The sequence below is a fragment of the Lupinus angustifolius genome, chromosome LG06, assembly GCF_001865875.1.
Source record: "Lupinus angustifolius cultivar Tanjil chromosome LG06, LupAngTanjil_v1.0, whole genome shotgun sequence".
NCBI classification, from domain to species: Eukaryota; Viridiplantae; Streptophyta; class Magnoliopsida; order Fabales; family Fabaceae; genus Lupinus; species Lupinus angustifolius.
The window spans coordinates 28,579,447-28,599,253 of record NC_032014.1 but is presented as its reverse complement, the minus strand read 5'-3'; the positions used below and the strand labels follow the sequence as shown (position 1 = coordinate 28,599,253).

At 34.0% G+C, this 19,807-nt stretch overlaps 2 protein-coding genes across 3 annotated transcripts; one reads left to right on the top strand and one right to left on the bottom strand.

Annotated features, from left to right (window-relative positions):
- Positions 864 to 8,109, top strand: LOC109350684 (myb-related protein 3R-1-like). 2 transcript variants are annotated; one of them, XM_019591938.1, is made up of 14 exons: positions 864 to 1,000; positions 1,090 to 1,142; positions 1,404 to 1,590; positions 1,956 to 2,010; positions 2,538 to 2,595; positions 3,009 to 3,103; positions 3,248 to 3,351; positions 3,582 to 3,710; positions 3,991 to 5,701; positions 5,796 to 5,856; positions 5,902 to 6,139; positions 6,814 to 6,928; positions 7,009 to 7,221; positions 7,773 to 8,109. In XM_019591938.1, exons 3-14 carry the CDS (start codon positions 1,514 to 1,516, stop codon positions 7,893 to 7,895), a joined length of 2,979 nt encoding a protein of 992 aa, XP_019447483.1. In that variant the 5' UTR covers positions 864 to 1,000; positions 1,090 to 1,142; positions 1,404 to 1,513; the 3' UTR covers positions 7,896 to 8,109. The 2 variants fall into 2 exon arrangements, with proteins under 2 accessions (XP_019447483.1, XP_019447482.1); XM_019591937.1 differs by having other exon boundaries at positions 5,796 to 6,139.
- On the bottom strand, positions 9,463 to 16,713 carry LOC109350685 (target of Myb protein 1-like). The gene is made up of 10 exons (XM_019591939.1): positions 16,486 to 16,713; positions 15,430 to 15,508; positions 14,648 to 14,746; positions 14,439 to 14,552; positions 14,078 to 14,238; positions 13,297 to 13,378; positions 12,318 to 12,403; positions 11,965 to 12,168; positions 10,725 to 11,215; positions 9,463 to 10,283 (listed from the first exon to the last, which is right to left on the bottom strand). The coding sequence occupies exons 1-10, from the start codon at positions 16,584 to 16,586 to the stop codon at positions 9,706 to 9,708; spliced, it is 1,995 nt and encodes a 664-aa protein (XP_019447484.1). The 5' UTR covers positions 16,587 to 16,713; the 3' UTR covers positions 9,463 to 9,705.

Genomic DNA, 19,807 nt, shown 5'->3' with positions numbered 1-19,807 from the left:
CAAATAAGAATGAATATGTTGTATGTTATTGTGGACGCTCTTATGGTGTAACATCTATGTATTGTTAAGATTTATAGATATTCAATATATCGTCTTTCATTCTTAATTCATTAGAGCAACCACAATGGTTGTTCTTAAGGTTGTTGTTAACGGAATAAGAACATTCTTACTTTGTTTTTTCACTGTGTCATTCTTATTTCCTGACTTTTATTCTTAACCAAAAGGAAGTGATGAGAGAGGTGGATGTTGTGGAAAAATATAGATATTATGAGACTCGAATAAGAATAAGAATGATGTTTGTCACTGTGAGAAAAAGTAGATATTGATCTTATTTCATGGGGAGTTGTAATAAATTATAAAATAATGAGTATGACCCAAATAAAAATGAAATTATTATACTTCACCATAGATGCTCTAATGTGGTTGTTCTTAGAGTGCAAAATATATATATATTATGACTCTAAAAAAATGAAAATATGATATAGGGACAATATAAAAAACTATTACAATGTAATGCATATATTTTTTCTCTTATTGACTTTTCAGAAGAAAAAATACATATGAATAATGTGATTGTGTATTTTATACTTTCTTTCATACTGTCAATGATAGTCTTTACTTTGGGGTAAAGAACTAAACACTTTTACGATATATGACAGTCTCTCGCAAGAATCGAATCCTCACATTTTGATAATGTTGGAGATCTAGCCGGACTTTATATTATTAGACCAACTAGTTGTGTATTTTAGTTTTACAATAATAGTGCATAAATATTACATTTTTTACGTACATTGTTAAATTAAAAAAAGTAAATTGAAATTGAATTTTAGGGTTGTAAAAAATGAGGAGCATAGTGAATCTACCAAACATAATGGACATTTATTTGAATTGAAAACCGCCCCTTTTTGTTTGAATAGAGATTGAACAAACAAACCACACTCCAACGTCTCTCTCTCTCTCCTCTTTGCAGATTCTTTCCCCATTCGGATCTGCAATATTTGTGAGTCTCTATCTTTCTTCAATTTCATGAATTTCCTTTTGTTTTTTTTATTCATAACTTTAATTTGAATTTGAATTTTATAAATTTAGGTATTTGGGGTATCATATCTGAAGTAAAGTTACTGTCTTTGAACCCAAAAGAGGTTAGTGTTCTATTGTTTCTATATTAATTATTTTTTATTTCTTTTTTTATTTTTTATTTTTCTATTCTTGAATTGTTCCTTGAGTAAGTACCTATTTTCACCCCTGAGAAGAAAAGAATTCCCTTAATTTAGTCCCAAATTGTGTGTATTTGGAAATTTTCATTCTTAGGAATTAAATTTGATATTTGTTCCTATTTAGTTCTAGAATTATTATTTATTTATCTCAAATTTTATCCTGAATACTGTGTTTGTTTTGTGAAGGAGTTTGTTGCTGTGGTTCCTTAAAGGGACTATAATGATTTGGGGTGCAAACCTTGGAGAGAGTTGCAGTCGAATCGGAATTCGGGTAATTACTTGTCTGCCAAAAGGCGATGGATGGTGATCGGAAAATCCCCGATCCATCTGATCATCCCATAGATGGTGCTCAGAAAGTTAGGTCATTGCACGGGTAATTCTAAATAACATTATCTCTAACTATAATGCAATGCAATTGTTCCTTTTGAATTTTTCCGCGACCTTCTACGACATGTGTGGATGAATGAGTTTCGAGGGATAGGGAGGGTTAGGGAAATGTTTCATTTAAATAAATGTTCACTTTACTCTAGTATTTATTTTTTAAATGAGAGATTATCATGTAATCTTCCGATTATCTAGCCTGGTCCGTACTTTGTCGCTGTTTTCCCTATTCCTTGAAGCAATAATGTTCAGCTTTTCTCTAAATTTTGTAATAGTCATAGTAAGTACCTGTTTTATTTGAAGAACTGAGGATGAGGTTAAGTGAGTTTCTTCTAACCATAAAATATCTATTTCTAGGAGGACTACTGGCCCTACAAGGCGTTCTACAAAGGGGCAATGGACGTCCGAGGAGGTGATTTTTTTGGATACTTGAACATATTCAATCCTTCTTAAGTTTGTTAAGATCGTTTTACAATTTATATTTACCTTGGCCTTGTTCTTTTCCTGTTGTAATAGTGCAATTAGAGTTTTCGATATAGCTAGTCACACCCCCATGAAATTCATGGGGGATATATATCTCAATGAAAACTAATCTAACTATTGTGTATGTTTCCTGCCAAAAACTCCAAAAAGAACGACGGGCTTGTAAACTAAGCACCTTCATGTCTTTTTTTAATGTTATTTATTGCAATAGATGTATTTTTAACTAGTTGATTCTAGTTATTATGGTAAAAATGTTAACAATTTATACCTACCTTGGTCTTGTTTTAATCTTTTTGATACAATACTGGAATTGGTGTGTTGCATGTTGCAGATTTTACTTTTTTCTTCTTTTAATTCTGAAGATTATAAATTTTATGATAATAATTATAATTATGCATATAATTGTAACACATTATGAAGTTATTATTTATATCAATCAGTTTTTATTCTATGCAGGATGACATTTTGAGGAAGGCTGTTCAGCGATTTAAAGGAAAGAATTGGAAAAAAATAGGTATTATATTGGTATCAATAGTCAGTACATTTTCTTGAAACTGTTCACGACCGGCTTCAACTATCATTCAATGTATGCTTTAGTGCACTCAATGTGTTCATTTGTTATTTTTTAAAAGAGCACCATGCAGTTTGTCATCTATATGCTTAACTGAGTTGATTTAAAGGTTATGGATTGTTGGGGGGATATACCCGTTTTTCCTTGGCAACTTTCTAATAACAGAGGCATAAAATTTGTATTTTACGGTCCTCTAAATTAGTTTTGAGGTTCTACTCTCTCTTATCTGTTTAGCTGGGGTCTTAAATGGGTTCTTTGTTGTGCTTGTTCCGACCATCTTAAGCATTTCTTAATACGCAACTCCATTTTGCAATATAGTTTTGTAACTTGTCTAATTGCCAATCATGTGTCTGCAGCCGAGTGTTTCACCAATAGAACTGATGTGCAATGCCTACATAGGTGGCAGAAAGTTTTAAATCCTGAGCTTATCAAAGGTCCATGGTCTAAAGAGGTAATTTCTACTTCTATTGTTGTTTCTTTTAATCTAATTTTTGCATATTTAAGTTTTCCCGATGTTACCTTGGATTGTAGCATTGCTATAGTTAGGTATTAGATATCTAATATGAACTGACCTGTCTAATTTAATTGTAAACAGGAAGATGAAGTAATTATTGAATTGGTGAACAAATATGGCCCTAAAAAATGGTCTACTATTGCACAGCATTTACCTGGACGTATTGGTAAGCAATGTCGAGAAAGGTATGGCTACTGGATTTCTACTGGTTCTTAAATGTGTATTGTTGAAGAGTTGGAGTAACTTTCTTTCGTAAGCCAAAAACAAATGTTTTCTATTCAAAAGTTTGTTTGGTGGAATCATGTTCTTTCATTTATCATGGTAGTATCTTCTTCCCATCCGTAAATCTTACTGGAGGGTTTGTCTACTTGAACTATGCTCATTTTCATTAGTGTAATTTGTGAAAACTTATTAGGTGGCATAATCATCTTAATCCGGCTATAAACAAGGAAGCATGGACACAGGAAGAGGAGTTAGCTCTAATACATGCTCATCAGATTTATGGGAACAAATGGGCGGAATTAACGAAGTTCTTGCCTGGAAGGTAATTATGTTTCTTATTTATTGATGTTTCGTCTGTGGTTTAGTTAGTTATCCAAAGTACTGCAAGTTATGGTATGAGAAAGATTTTTTAATTACAGCATTACGATAAAATTTTATAACTTTTTTCTACTACAGGAACCCTGAAGTAAGTGCAGGGGATCCAAAACCTGTTGTCATAATATTCCTGGTTTTTCCATTGGCCGCCGTATTAGTTCATTTTAAATCCTCTTTTATCGATAGTCCTTTAGAGTTGTGATGTACTTGTGCTTCTGTGGAAACAGGACAGACAATGCTATTAAGAATCACTGGCACAGTTCTGTAAAAAAGAAATTGGATTCTTACTTGGCATCAGGCTTGCTTAATCAATTCCAACCTGTAAATCATGTGGGAAATTCAAATCAATCGATGGCTATAGCCTCTTCGAGCTTGCAGTGTGGAGATGATAATGATTCAAAGCAGACAGAAGGAGAAGAAGTTTCGGAGTGTAGCGAGTCAGCTAATGCTGGTCATTTCCCATCAGCAAGAGAGATGAGCAATGCTGGCTTACAAACTAGAGAGTATTACAGAGCAAATGAAGATTCTAGTCATGGAAAGGATCATAGTTCATGTCAAGCATACTGTTCAGAGCCATATTATGTGTCCCTTGATGATGTTACTATATGCGATCCAGACATTACTCACGAAGACGTTCACGCTTCTCGATTTAATTTTAATTCCTTCCCCAATATCTCATCAGAGGGCTTGGTGCAGGAATCCTCGAAATTGCAAAGCAACTGTGTAGCTCCTAGTGAAATCTGCGACTATGTTCCATTTCAAACTTCAGGGAGGTTAGGTGTTTCTACATCCACTGGACCTACTTCTACAGATTCTGTTAGACCAGAGCGCATGTTGATACCTGATGATGAATGTGGCAGAGTCCTTTTCTCAGAGGCAGGGAACGATGCAAAGTTTTGCTCCGGAGACCAGGGTGTAGATTTTGTCGACTTTTCTGGCTATACTTCATTTCTTTCTCAGTCATGTGATATCCATATGTCTGAAACTGGTGGAACTTCAACTTCACAGCAAAGTTGTCCTCCGTGTTCTAATACTTTTAATACTTCATCCTCTCAATCTGTGCCACCAATACTTTCTTCTAGTGGCCGCTGTCTGATTTTTACTGCCAATGATAATCAATTATTTGAGCCTGAGGATCAGCAGATTGTTTCTGGTACACCTGATAATTTCATTTATGGCAATGACATGTCCAGTTCTCCTTGTGTTGATGGTATAGATAGTGCAGTAATGCAAGAGCCACCAGATATCGTCAAGGATACTTCAAAGTTGGTCCCTGTAAATAGGGTTGGCTGCGCATCGGGCTCTATGCCAACTTGTTATCCGACAGATGAAAAGCCAACCACACATATAAAAAAGGAGGGTGCAGGAGCTCTATGTTATGAACCTCCTCGTTTTCCAAGCTTGGATATTCCTTTCTTCAGCTGTGATCTTGTACAACCTGGAGCTGATATGCTGCAAGAATATAGTCCCCTTGGTATCCGCCAGTTTATGATGTCATCAATGAACTGTCTAACGCCTTTCAGGTTGTGGAGCTCACCCTCTCGTGATGATAGTCCAGATGCATTGTTGAGAAGTGCAGCCAAAACTTTCACGGGCACACCATCCATATTAAAGAAACGTCGCCGTTGTCTGCTGTCACCACTGTCAAATAAAAGAATTGGCAAGAAACTTGACACTGACATGGCAGCCACGCTGACCAAAAAGTTTCCCAGCGTGGAAGGCATCTTTAATGCTAGTGTGTCAGTTGCTGGTGATAAAGAAAATTGTGGACCAGCCTTCAACGGGGACCAAGAGGGGGAGAAAATGAAATCTACATTTTTGGACAAAATGAGTTCAGAAAAAGATACCGTTGACAGTAATTCTCGGGATAAAGTTAAGCAGCGACCTCTTGATATTGATGCTAAAATGAAGACCGTTGTTGATGCTGCTGTTGATATCGTAAGTACTGAGTATTGTTATCTGGAATTTGTTAAACTGTACCTCTCTCTTTGTTTTGGCAAATTACTTATCTGTTCATGTATTTTTTTTCAAGGTGCAACAACCTTGTGGAGTTTTGGTTGAACGTGATATAAATGACCGGTTGTTGTTCTCTCCTAATGAAGTTGGTTTTAAGTCAGACTATGTTCTCGGTTCGAGTGCTAGAACTCCCAAGAAATTGGACAATAAGAGTTTGGAAGAAGCTCCGAATCAGAGCATCCCTTTGAAATTAGCATCTGAAAATCCATGCTCAAGTGTTAACTCTCCTTGTGTTCATGCAAAGGAGCATGAAAGACTTTCAGTTGTTGTTACCTGTGTACCATCTGTCTGTTCATCAACCCCAGGGGAGAATTCCGGGTATCAAACCAGAAACGATGGTGGTTTTGAAACTAGTAACATGTAAGATTCTTTAAGAGTATGCTTGTGTGAGATTATTTTTCAGCAAAACCATTTTTTGTTTGTTGACAAAAATCACTTGTAAGATAGTGAAACATGTTTTTGTAAGATTTTTTCAATAATCAGAATATTAAAAATAATCCAAATCTAATAATCTACTTTGACTAGCTTTAGATTATAATTAGATGGGTAGAAAAGAGATAAACATGACACAAAACACGAAGCACAATAAAATTGATTATTACTATAATCTATAAAAAATAAATGACTTATTTCAAAAATAACTTAGGTGGAAGCCTCGTGCATTAGACCACCCTTTTACAAATAACTTCTGGAAGACTACAATCTATAAAAAATAAATTGCTTATTTTTCACAATCTAAAATCACTTATTTTCTAAGCTGAAACAAATGGGGTCTTGATTACTTATCATAATCATTTTATGATTGCTATCTGCCATCTTTCATTTGTCTTCATATATTCTATGCTTGTATTAATGCTGCCGAGTTATTTTGGTACTGAAACATTAGATTATTTTTCCTTTTCAATTGCTTCTCTTATTGCGGCACTTAAAAATCCAAATTCCTATATTTTTTCTTTTGATGACTTGTTACACATTCTTTGATGTTCATTTTACATGCCTACTCTGTTTCTGACTGCTTACTTGTTTGGTGACAGATTTGGTTCAACACCATTCAGGAAAAGCCTTGAATCACCTTCTGCATGGAAATCTCCTTGGCTCTTCAACACTTTTATGTCCAGCCCCAGATTTGATACCGAAATTACAATCGAGGTACTGTAGGTTCTGTTGCATAATCACTGAACTAGATTTTAGTTTTGCCACCCTACTAAAAACAGTAAACATGTTTATAGGATTTTGGGTTTTTAATGAGCCCGGGTGATAGAAGCTATGATGCAATCGGGTTGATGAAACAAGTCGGTGAACAAAATGCTGCCACATATGCCAATGCTCAGGAGATTTTGGGAGATGAAACTCCTAAGGTGTTGAAGAAAGAGACATCCGGAAACAAGGATGGGAACCATGAAAAGGCTGGGAAAATTTCTCAATTGGGTTCAAATTCTTTGGTAAAGCTTGATTTACATAACACTCCTGAGTCCTGCCAACATATTTTGTTCCCCCCTTCCTTCCCTTAGTTCTTGCAACATAGTTCCATTTTTTTCATGTTACATGATAAAAACCTGTTATCAAGAGTAAGAGTAGTTTCTTAATTGAACTTAGTATCTTGCTAACGAGTGCGCTAAGGGCATTTGTCAAGGAATCTAAAAATAGAAAGTTATAGACATTGCATTGGAAATCAAAGCTTCTAAACTTTTAATCTATTTCAACATACCATTTTCCAATGCATAGTTTCTATTTTTGATTCGAAAACAAGTACGCTTCGGACACTTGTTAGTATTCTCCTAAAACTAAGTTATTTATTGGGTTTCTCATTCTCATCCATGTAATATGAGAGAATCCCATCCCCGTCAATTTATTAAGGATGAGTGTTCTTAATCAGTTTCCACTAAACTGCACATAAGCCTCTTTGTTTCTTCCTTTGTTTTTCTTGTTGGTCAGGTCTTGCATTTTCTATTTTTACCAATAATTTGTAGCTGAATGACATTTTTTTCCGCAGATGGAGCGACGGATACTCGACTTTAGTGAATGTGGAACACCAGGCAAGGGTGATAACAGCAAATCCTCCTCAGCTATGAACTTCTCAAGCCCTACTTCATACTTGCTGAAAGGTTGCAGATAGCTGGTTGTCAATTATAGCTAAAATCTCCTGATTTTTGGACTCTGCATTTCATGTTTAATATACATATTATAAATACACATATGCATAGTATGTCATTTTTCAGATTTTTTGTTTTGGCTTTTACAGTGACAAGACTTGTTGTAATTGGAATTAAAAATGTTATTTAACATTTTTTTATATAAATTAATAATCAAACAACTCTTCATATTGTGTCTCTTTTTATCTGGCCAATAACTTTCTAACATAATACTTTTAATCAGATCACATAATGTGTTAAGAAAGCATCAGGTTGATCAGAAAACTCTTTAGATTGCTGATGCATCACCATGCAAAGAAGATGAGCAATTTGATTAATTTTAGTATATATAGTTGCTGTAAACTCAAATTATAGTATTGCAAAGAAGATGAACTACTTGGTTTATTTAGATAAGTGAAAGGAATGGTGTTATTGTAGTCTTACACATATCTAGCTAGAGAGTATTAAGTAAGAAAGTGTGGATGTGTTAATTAAAGTGCAACCAGATCTTAACTCAATCATTTTTTTTTTATAACTAATGTATCATATTCCTTCACTTTATTGGTAAGGCTCTTTTGGAGTACATGACAATCTCTCCAACAAATGTTGCTTTCAAGAAACAAAATCTTGATATTTTGGTCTACCTAGGGATTTAGTGGGATCTTATACAATTACACCAATATCTTATTAGTAACTTAATGATTTAGGAAGGAGATATCTTATTTTCCCACTTTAAGCTGAAGTCACTTTGGAGGGCTATAAAATTGGATGTAATTTTCTACACAAAATAGATGGAAACTTTTTCAATATAATAAACTAATTTTACCACAGCATTTTTCTATGCCATTGAATTGGGAACAATGTTCACAATAAGATGTCAATTTTTTGTATTTCCCACATGTATCATTGCACTGAAGGCAATCCTATCTCAGCCGGAAACAAATAAATATTATTAAAAAAATGAAACACTTTCAATTACATCAACAATTTACATTTATTATCTAAAACTCCAATGCTTTGTTTGGTTGGAGAGAAAGAAGAGTAAATGAAAATACAAACTCCATCTTTTCCCTAAAACACCAATCAATCTTGTTCATTTCTGCAACCAATATAAGGACCAAAATTTTTTATCAAACTTAAAGTGTAAGACATCCCTTATCCACATATCATATTGTGTTTAGGGTCAAGCAAAACAACATCTAATTATAAATACTCTCATGCAAAAACAAAAAGGATGTTCTAGTTCTAGTATCTATTTTCTTGTGCCCATTACTCATTTTTTTCTCTAGAACTAATATACAGAATCAAATGGTAATTCTCAGACAAGAAAACCATATGCAACATATATATATATATATATATATAAACCATAAAAACATATAAAACAAAAAAATTGAAAACAAGGATTTAGAATGAAATTATTGTCAATTGGACTCTCATACATATATAAATATAGTATAGCAATTGTGAAACTTTATTTATGACATTATAAGATTCCAAAGTGTCTGAGAGTGTAATATAATATTAGGAAATAGATTTTAACCTTATTATGGACTAGTAGAATGGATTTGTAGTCTATTGGACTCTCAATGGTGAATGAACATGGTATGAGAACTATGAAACTTTATGTTTGACATCATATGATTCAAAAGTGTTTGAGACTGTAATCTAAAACTAGGAAAATAGTTTAAACCTTATTAAGGACTTATATAGGGAAATTATAATCAATTGGACTCTCATAAGTGTATGAACATGGTATGACAATTGTGCAACTTTACCCATGATATAGTTTTACTACATGCTACCAGCTTGGCCTGGGGATGATTTTGGCTTCACTTTTGCCATATCAACAAGGTCACCAAATAACTTATCCTCTGCCTTGGAAGAAGGCTTCCCAGATGGAACATAAGATGTAGTAGAAACCTGATATGAATTTCTCAAACTATTATCATCTCTAACAGATAGACCATACATTTGCTGCTCAAAATATGAAACTCCACCTTGTTGCTGCTGCCCATGACCATATCCTATATATTGGTTTCCGTAAATCTGTTGAGGATACATGGAAGCAGCCTGCATTTGATGATGCGAAACCATACCCGAGTAGGGGCCTGCAACACCTTGAATATGTTGAGGGTGGATGCCGAATTGGTTGTTCTGAATATGGATGTTAGCATTTGGCTGCATATACATCTGGTCACCGCCGATTGCTTGAGGCCCTTGCGGATGTGCTGAACTCTGTATGTGCATCATAACCACTTGCGCGGATTGCGGTGGTTGGTGATATTGAGTGCTTGTTACTGGGCTGCCATTATCTGCAGGTTGAATTTCCCAGGGAGGTGGAGGCAATGATCCACCACTGCTTTGTGCACCTGTCAAATGAAAATAAATAAATGCAAGTGATGCAATGATGACGCGCAAGACATAAGAGCACCAACCTTATACAATTACATCCTCGATATACTTCAATAAATCCAGGAACCATTGGGGTAAGGATCCTCTCCATTTCCTTAGTAAATGCACATCTCCATTTTCGGTAATTACGGTACAGAGTTGGTAATTGTTTAACTTGATTGGTAATAATAAAAACAGAATTGACCAACTCCAACCTTTAATTACAGAAATGGATAGGATCCTAACCCCAACCACACATCGCTGGCAATCAGTTGAGAAAGAAAAACATCCAAGACTCAGTGAATTTGACATGAACCAACTTAAAAAAGAACTATTTTGTAGAAGGAAGATAGTGTCATTGTCAAGGTTTGTGCCAAGGAGGAACATGTTTAAAACCAATAAAGAAACATTATGCTCACCATAAACTGGAGGTGGCTGTTGCTGCTGTGCAACTTGTCCATTCCAGGCAGGACCTGTCTGTGTATATAGTGATTGCTCATACCGAGGTGACCCTGTCGTATTTGGCACACTCCCGGTGGGGTAAAACCAACCCTGAGACATAAAAGTCTGTTGTTGAAATTGGGGACCAAGTGGAGTGGTTTGGCCAGCAACATTAGCTGGCTGGATTTGCTGGGTACCATTAACAGATGTAGGTGCATTATTTCCATCATAAAACATATCAAAAAGGACCAGGGCATTCTGCTGAGACACAGGAGTTGAAGGCTGTTGTTCTCCAACAGGAACCAGAGCAAGTGAATTATCGGCCTTTGGTGAGTTATAGTCATCACCACTGAGCAGATCCAATTTTGGATCAACTTTGGTAGGAATAGCTGAACCATTAGATGTGGGGGGTGCCGGAAGTAACAACTGATTCAATGTTTGGGACCCTGCTTCAGCACTTGAAGAGGGTCTGCACATAGATGTAAATCAGTAATACATAATATGAATGTATAAGTACTTAGAGATAATATGAATATATGAAAAGTACGAAGACATAAAGAAGAAGGCACCGGATACGTCAGGTCAACTTGAAAGTATTCCATTCAAACATCAATCTATTTCTAAAGGTTTACGCAAAATAACAACAAATGAAAGTCTGCAGTAAAAAATAAAGCAGATGACCTAGCACATCGATGACAATGTCCAATCAGCTCATTAGTGATTACTGATGGGTGAAAACACAAAAAATGGAGGATTTTGATGGTCTCATAGCATGTCCCGTGTTCAAAAGTGTAGATCTAAAACACCTCCACACTTATCAGTACACTTAAGCATTACTATTGACTAAAAGTTACCTATCCACGCTGGGCTTCGTCAACAAAATTAAGCAAGGTACAATTCATCCGTTGTTGATAAATTATATAAGTATTTCTGCAAGCTCGTTGAGGATAGAGGCCTGCCCAGAACATGGGATGAGGCAGCCACCCCCGACCATAAATTTTATTACACCAAACAAATTAAAGCAAAATGAAAAATAAACTTCTGAAAATAAAAAATATCAAAACTCTGCAGAGCCTTAAACTCTAATGACAGTCAACACCTTGAACTTAATTTTGATTTATATTCATATTTGATAACATGTTAATAAAAAAACTTATAGTAACATGTTAATAAATGCAGTTCATATAATGAGCAAAGCAATAATGGAGAGAAACACACCTCCCATCAATTTCTTTGCTAGTATCTCCAGTATCGACCAAAGGAGCATGAATATCGACAAGTGCTCCAGCAGGTAGAGGCTTTGGATTCTCTGCGTGTTTTTTATTTTGAGTAGAAGTTCCTGCAGAAAAAGATTCATGCTTGGCCAGTACTCGCTGCAGATCATCATTCAGAGCTAGTCCTTGGCCTAGCAAGGATTCATCCCTGGAAAAGCAGACAGAAAAACTCCATAATAGTAACTTAGTTGTATTCTTTGGTCAGTTTTATTAAGAACATGAATCAAACATTTAAAGAATATTATTATATAGTCATAAATTTATCATAATATCATGGAAAGGGACATCGAGCCTTACGAAGTTGAGTTAACAAGGTGTACCACTCTCTGCTTGTATGTCCGACACTGCTCCACCAAATCAACAATAACCTCCTGCCTAACCCCCTGAAACAAAGGTCATACATGAGAAGTCAAGTACAATTTTTTATTTACAGTGTGATAATCAATGGTTCTTGAACTTGAATAATGATAGAGAAGACATGATAAAACTCTGGCAGCAGATTCAGAAGGGCGAAATCAAATCAACAGCGAAACTACATTTTCAAAAGAAATGAAGATTAGGTTGTGTGACAGTCACGAAAAGCTTAGTTGTCTTCGCAACATGATGACAACGTATTCGGTTGGGCTCACATCACAACATCATATGTCAAATTTGTTCTTTCTATAAGCAACTCCAATTATGTGTTAAAGAAAATTACAAATTGCATAAATGCACAAGTTAAAACTACATACTGTACTACAGTGTTTGCCTAAAAAAGATAATGCGAGACAAAATATTCCGAAGCTGATAATATCTCCACACCAGCAAAAAGGCCACCAATTCTATAAAATCAATTATAATTGGCCTAGTTTTTTCTCTCTGTTTCTTGTACTCCTATTTTTTATGTTTTTCCACCTTTGTAGCCGGTGGTATCTCTAATTAAAACCTATATTTGTGTCATCCCGTAAACAATTTTCAACACTAGGCGAATAACTGTCATACCTATGTAATATGCAGTTAACACACGAAGACAACAAGGTCTGGACTGCATCAAAATAACTTTAATCAATTGAGTATCAAATTGACAAAATGGGTCATTTAGGGATCCCCAAAAAAACTACAAAAAATTGAGGGGCAGAGTGGAATTTGGTGAATATGAGTAGAACTAGAAGTGTAGTATTTAAAAACATTTTCAATCAAATTAGTAGAATAACTGATAGAAACCTTAAGCTTCAAATCATTAAAAGAAAAAGTACATTTTTCCATACACTTCCATTGTTTGAACTGAGTAACTTACTTCTTTGTTACCAGGGTCCAAAGCATTGAGCATTTCTGCAAGAACATGCATAATACCACGTGCGTTCTGAATTTCGGTCAAACTGGCAATGAAAGATGAACAAAAAAAAGTAATACATAACTGCACACATAACAATCTTTACCACAACGTACCAGTCATCATCATCAAAATAATACCAAAAGCAATACATACAAAAAGTAACATGTTCCCATTGCACTAAAAAGAACTGAATGAAGTGGAAAATCCATGATAACTCATGCAGCTTAATTTCTTATTTCTAATATTTTAAAAAATAGATGCATTGACAGTTAAAAGATACTGATGAACGTATCCAGACTAACATTTTTGTACATACCATCATATAAAACGAAAAAACAATGGATCATAAACAGAATAAGGTAAAAATAGACACTGTTCAAAACTCGACTCCTCCTTTAAACTAAACTCTGCACATTTCCTGTTCTCATCTTTGGTTCCCCAATCACTACCTAACTTCGACTTATATCATCATGAGAAAGCTTGTGCAAAACAATTTCGGAAAAATAAATAAGCAATAAAACACACATGGGTTATAATCTGACATTTTAAGTGCAAAACAAAAAAGACAAAAAATGAAATGGTGATAGTTAATGACACTAGAAGTATAAATGCCATAAAAAAACAATAGAAAATGATCAGAAGGTTTCACGGGTAAGAAAGTATAAGGATACGTGAATCAATGAAAACTAAGTCAACTGTTAACCTCCCTTTAGATAACAAGAAAAGGAAATTAGATACGTACGTTAGTGTTGGAAACTCAGTCTCCACAGAGGACTCAGCTGCATCCTGCCGAGTATCGGAGTCACGTATGTTTTGAGGGTATGATGTCAATGGTTGTGTTTGCGGAGGTGTGAATACAGGTGCAGATTGCTCGGACCTCTGAGGGAATACTGCCCCAGCATGCTGAAATAAATGAATACTTTATAAAATAGAAGTATACAAACAACTTAATTCTAAAACGGTTTATCTAAATATTCCAAGCCAGACAATTCAAAATCAAAGACCATATATAATAAGTAATGAAATAGCATGCTGTCTAAAAGAAAAATTCTGAATATTGCTCTAACAAACTGTACTTTTTTTATTCTCACATGTAAACATACCAATAGATCCTGATATGCAGTATAATATTGTGGATATCTTGCTCTTGGTCCTCCAAAAGCTTCTTGCCAAGTATCTATTAGAATCAGTATCTTCTCTTTGACATGAAAATCAGGCTACAATGAAATGAAACAATAACATCACATATTGAACAAGGCAAAACCAAAATAATATAAGAAAATTAAGAAAACATTTAAGAAATTATCTATACCTTTTTCTTTACTATTTTCACCATCTCATGAAGCACACCTCTCTCTGCAACTTGCATATGAACAATGTCTCCGCAGTTCTTTATGATTGTCTCCAACAACTAAAATACAGAAGACCAATAAGCCAAATGAGTTTTTCTAATGGTCCATGATAAATATATGTCAACTATATGCATACTAAAGAGAATGCATCCAAGCTGAAACAACATCATTTTAACTTCAATACTTCAATATGCATATCGTCCATTCCAACAACTTCCCCATGGTCCATCCCTTTTTTAGTGCTTCTCTTACCTTAAACTCCAGAATTCTATGATAAAATATATAATTTAGGTCCTCCTTAGCATTTAAAACACCAAATCCCAATAAAGTCTCATGCCCTTCATTAAATAACTTGTGAAAATAGCCCTTCCTTCGTTATTTCGTTTCTCGATTGTATATATTTGAAAATCTGAAAAATATCAAACATTATCTTCTCTATATCTTGGGATATTTTAGAGTATCTTAGAAGACCTATAAGGATTTATTTCCTATTAATATTCTATGATTTATTTCCTTGTTTAATTAGAGCTAGGATTCTACATTTAGTATTAATAGAATAGAACTACTATGATTGTCTTTTGTAATCACCACAACCCATGATCATCATATAAGATTAATATCAGTCTCATACTAGTTCGAAACTCTAATCTCTCCTTTCCCCTTCCCTACCTAAAATCTTCCAACTCAACACGGTATCGGAGTTAAGAGCGAAAAAGTTGTATTAAAGTACTCCAATGCTTACAGTTAGTGCAAGAAGTTGAACTTTAGAATTTCTGCTTCCAATCCGCTTCTTTATTCCTTTAACAAGGTCCTTTGCTTGCCTGATATATCATATCCAGACTCAGTCCTCAATATATGGAAGTATATGCAAAAAGCAAACTTAGAAAGATATGATCAAATTGAAACTAATGTTTGGTCCCAATTACATTATGTTTTAAATTATGGTGTGTAAAGCATGAGACTAATATTTTAAATTATGGTTGCAGTCACAATTACATTATGTTTACCACAATTGCAGAAAGTTGCCTATGAGATCGACATCACTCATCAGTTCGGTCCCTTTATTATAAAAACCGTCAGTTTGGTCCCTAACTTTGCACATTGTCTATCCGTGTACAAAGCATGAGACTAGTGTTTTAAATTATAATTACAGTCACAGTTACACTATATTTACCACAATTGTATAAAGTTGCGTATGAGATTAACATCACTCATCAATTTGGTCTCTTTATTATAAAAAACTGTCGGTTTAGTCCCTAACTTTGCAGATTATCTATCGGTGTGCAAAGCATGAGAGTAACCTTTTAAATTGTGTTTGCAGTCACGGTTATACTGTGATTACCACAATTGCAAAAGGTTGCGGGAAAACACAGCCAAAGTAGCTGCAATTACGATCATGAAGTTGTTGCAACGTCTGAAAACTATAATACTACAGCCGCAATTTTGATTGTGAAGTACAATTTAAAACAGTACATCACAATGATAGTAAAAATAGAAGTAATTTGATATTTTGCAGTAACAAGAAAAGTAGTTGATCACTAAGATAATCAAAATTAAAGAGTCATGGAAATTGAGCGTAACACCTCGGCCTTTACATGTTATCTATTTGAGCCTGTCACATTCAAGCTTAAATACAGTCTTTTTTTTTATTCCCCTCATAGGTTCGAGTCGTAGGAGAGGCTCCCTCTAAAGGAATAAAATACTGCACGGTATTTAAACTAATAGATGACACGCTTAATAAATTCATAACTCCGAGTCACATATGTCAAGGCTGAGGTGTTACATTAGGAGTGTGTACCCGGGGTCACGGTTGAGCATGTCACATATCTCGATGTTCGTGGCCCAATCGGGACCGATGAGCATGTCACTGGTGGCGCGTTCCACCAATGAATTCACCATCTTCCACCAACACGACGTCGTTTATGGGAGATTCTTCAATCTAACGAACTCAGTTGGGTAGAATTGGAACTTTCATGTAAAAAAAAAAGAAACTTGTGTTATAAGAATTTGCCACGGTCGTGGCTGAGGTTCGTTTTCATCTGTCGCTATTAGTTTTGCCGACCAGCTTTGATTATTGGTGCTGGCTGACCGGTCAATCCATAGGCAGCCTGCCAAATTGCTATATTGTCTAATAAAATATTTAATAATTATATTTTTAATTTAATGTATTTTTTCAACCGATTATAGATCATAGTATATGAATCAGTATTGTTAAAATTACTGATTATCAAATTAGTCAGGGTACTAGTACAGTTGTTCAACTAGTCGTTTAGTAATTAAACCGCATGTCGGTTAAACAGACATATAAGCTTATATTTTTATATATATAAACCTATAACAAAAAAAAATTAAATAAGTGGATACTCAATTTTATAATTCATATTCATACTCTACTCAAAATTCATATAACCAAACAACTTTAAGTCTTTAACAAATTCAAAGTCTAAATTGCAAAACATATATCAATCAAAAAGTAACACTTAATAAACGCAAAATATAAATGAATAACACAAGTTCATAACTCACCCTACAAAATAAAATAAGTTTGGAGTTTTAACATTTAACACCAATGAGTCAAAGTTGTCTCATATCAAAGTTTCATTTTTACACCAAATCCTACATTCAGATAGTTAACTCCAATATTATACAAATGTCACTGAGATTATACATCAATGATAGGAAACAAAAGGTGTAATCTACTATGTCTTAGAAGCATGTGTCTTGAAGTGTTAAAGAATGGTTGGAAATATGGGTCACCATGTAATGGGCTTTTATGCTTCTAAGTTTTTTTATAAAAAAAATATGTGTTGGTCGGTTTAATCAAATTCCGGTCAGTTCATCGGCTGATTCAACATCCGTACCGTACCGGATATGGGTCCGATTCGTCGGTTTTTCAGTCAAATCGGCTGACACGGTACAATTTTTACATCACTGATATAAATAATATATAATGTGAGACAAAAAATGTGCTCCTGTTAAATCCATATTTTATTCTTTTGTATGATAACCATATAAATATATATTAGTTGTGAGCTTTGTCTCTACTTATTCACATTAAGGGTCGCTACAAGTCATAAGGTTATATAATGGTTAAGGTAAAGTAATTTAAGAAATGAAGTGAATATATGTCATAGTTAATTACTCCTATTTTTTTAAAATGAAGAAACAATTTCTGTTTTCTCGACTTTACTATTTACTACGGCGATGCAGAATCAAATTATCACTATATAAATTCATTTTTCTACTTCTTCTTCCAAGTACATGATAGCCGATGGAGTTGCAAGTTTTTTCTACCAATTGGGGTCCTCCCTTCACCACCCCATGGGGGTGGTCTACAAGGTACATACCTATTCATCTTACTATAGGACGCTTACCTAGCCAACATTTAGATCCAGCTCTACCCAAACTTTTTGGTTTACGCCAACATTCCCCACTTGTCTGACTAGGTTATGGGTTCGAGTCTCACCATAACAATTAAAAACTAATAAGAGAGTTATAAATTGGTTTAATGGATAGGGCTTAGGAATAGAGTTAAGGAGATTAAGAGCTTGAGTCTCGTGTACAATAAATATTAACATACTAACAATTGTCGATAAAAAAGATCACCAATATATTTCGTATTAATCTAATAGAGTTTTATCAATATTTGACTAATAATTCATTATCTTTGAAAATTGTCAAAAATAACTTTTTGATGGCCGATGTTTTATCAGTATGACCTTAGGTTAGATGTAGTATTTTCCCACACATCACATATATAATCATCATTAGTGTGGAAACCACTACTATGTAATTCTTATAATGTGTATATCTCTATCAACAATGTGTTGGTCTAGTCGTATACGATTCTATTATATTCTTAAGATGTTCAAAAAGTTAATGATTTGATTCTTAAAATAATACTTGTTGAAATGAGCAGTCACGCACCCAAAAAGTATTAGTTCCTCATCTAAAAGAGTGAGAGAATATTCTTCGTATTACAAAAAATAATGAATATGTCTCATTATTTTATTTTTTTTTTGTTTCTTACTTGTATCTTTGCACCAGAGATAATCCTGTCCAAGCCGGGAACATCCACGTGTACGTAGGACAACTAACTCTCTCAGCGAATATTTTTTCCATCCACAAGACTTGAACCCGAAACCTTACTTAATGAGAATCAAACATATATCATTTGAACCAAACACTAGTTGAATGGATAATTGCTTCTAAATACATGGTAAGGTAAAGTGGTTTATTCAGTAAACAAAACATAAATTTAATCAATGTTGCATATTAGATTATAAAAATATCATCTTGATGCCTAATTTTTATATTATCGATTAATCCGATGGAATATGTTTAGTACATATAATTGAGTAGTTTTTTTTTTACTTAATTAATAAGCTACTAGAATCTTTCAACGAACACAAATTGAATGGATTGTTTTGTTCGAAAGCTACCCATCATAAAGCTAATGGAGAAGTAGCTTATTATACATCAAAAGAGATTTTAATAATTTAATGGTCAAATTTATCATTTGAAATTTTACAAATTTACATTAATTATCTCACATTAAAATACACATTAATCATTCATCTTCTTCCCAATAATATTAAGCTTATTATAATCTTTCCTACAATTAATTATTTTTATTATAAAGGTGGAGTAGGCAAAAATTATAATCACAAATTGGTGGGCATAAACATGTATGTAAATAATAGCTAAATGAAATTTGCCAAAAAGAAATATTAAGGTACATGATTCAAAAAATTAAATCATAGTTATCTATATATTTAATTATTTAAATTATAAATTATTTATTGAATAACTTTTTTGTGTCCTTGCTCAACTTGTTGAATAAGTTATCTATGTATAGGTTTACTTTAAGTTATTTCAAAGTAAGAAATTAATATTTTTTTAATATAATTAAGAATATATTTCACATAGATAAGTATCAATCTTTTTTTGAAATATGTAACCACCTCTCTAGGTTCTAGGATAGCAACGGGCGCGGGCGGGCGGGCGCAGATAGTATTTTCCCATGTCCGAACTCGTAATATTTGTTGGTACCCGTGTGGGTAGTGGGTATTTATGGGTATCCAACAGATTTTTAATTTTAATTATATATTTATATAATT

Excerpts from the sequence above, each read along its gene's own strand:
- LOC109350684 (XM_019591937.1), top strand. The coding sequence starts at position 1,514 with ATGGATGGTGATCGGAAAATCCCCGATCCATCTGATCATCCCATAGAT. Across the intron at positions 2,596-3,008 it reads AAAGAATTGGAAAAAAATAG|CCGAGTGTTTCACCAATAGA; the intron begins GTATTATATTGG and ends ATGTGTCTGCAG. Across the intron at positions 5,702-5,795 it reads TTGATGCTGCTGTTGATATC|GTGCAACAACCTTGTGGAGT; the intron begins GTAAGTACTGAG and ends TTTTTTTTCAAG.
- LOC109350685 (XM_019591939.1), bottom strand. The coding sequence starts at position 16,586 with ATGGTGAATTCATTGGTGGAACGCGCCACCAGTGACATGCTCATCGGT. Across the intron at positions 13,379-14,077 it reads ACTGAGTTTCCAACACTAAC|TTTGACCGAAATTCAGAACG; the intron begins GTACGTATCTAA and ends TTTCATTGCCAG. Across the intron at positions 12,404-13,296 it reads TGGACCCTGGTAACAAAGAA|GGGGTTAGGCAGGAGGTTAT; the intron begins GTAAGTTACTCA and ends CCTTTGTTTCAG.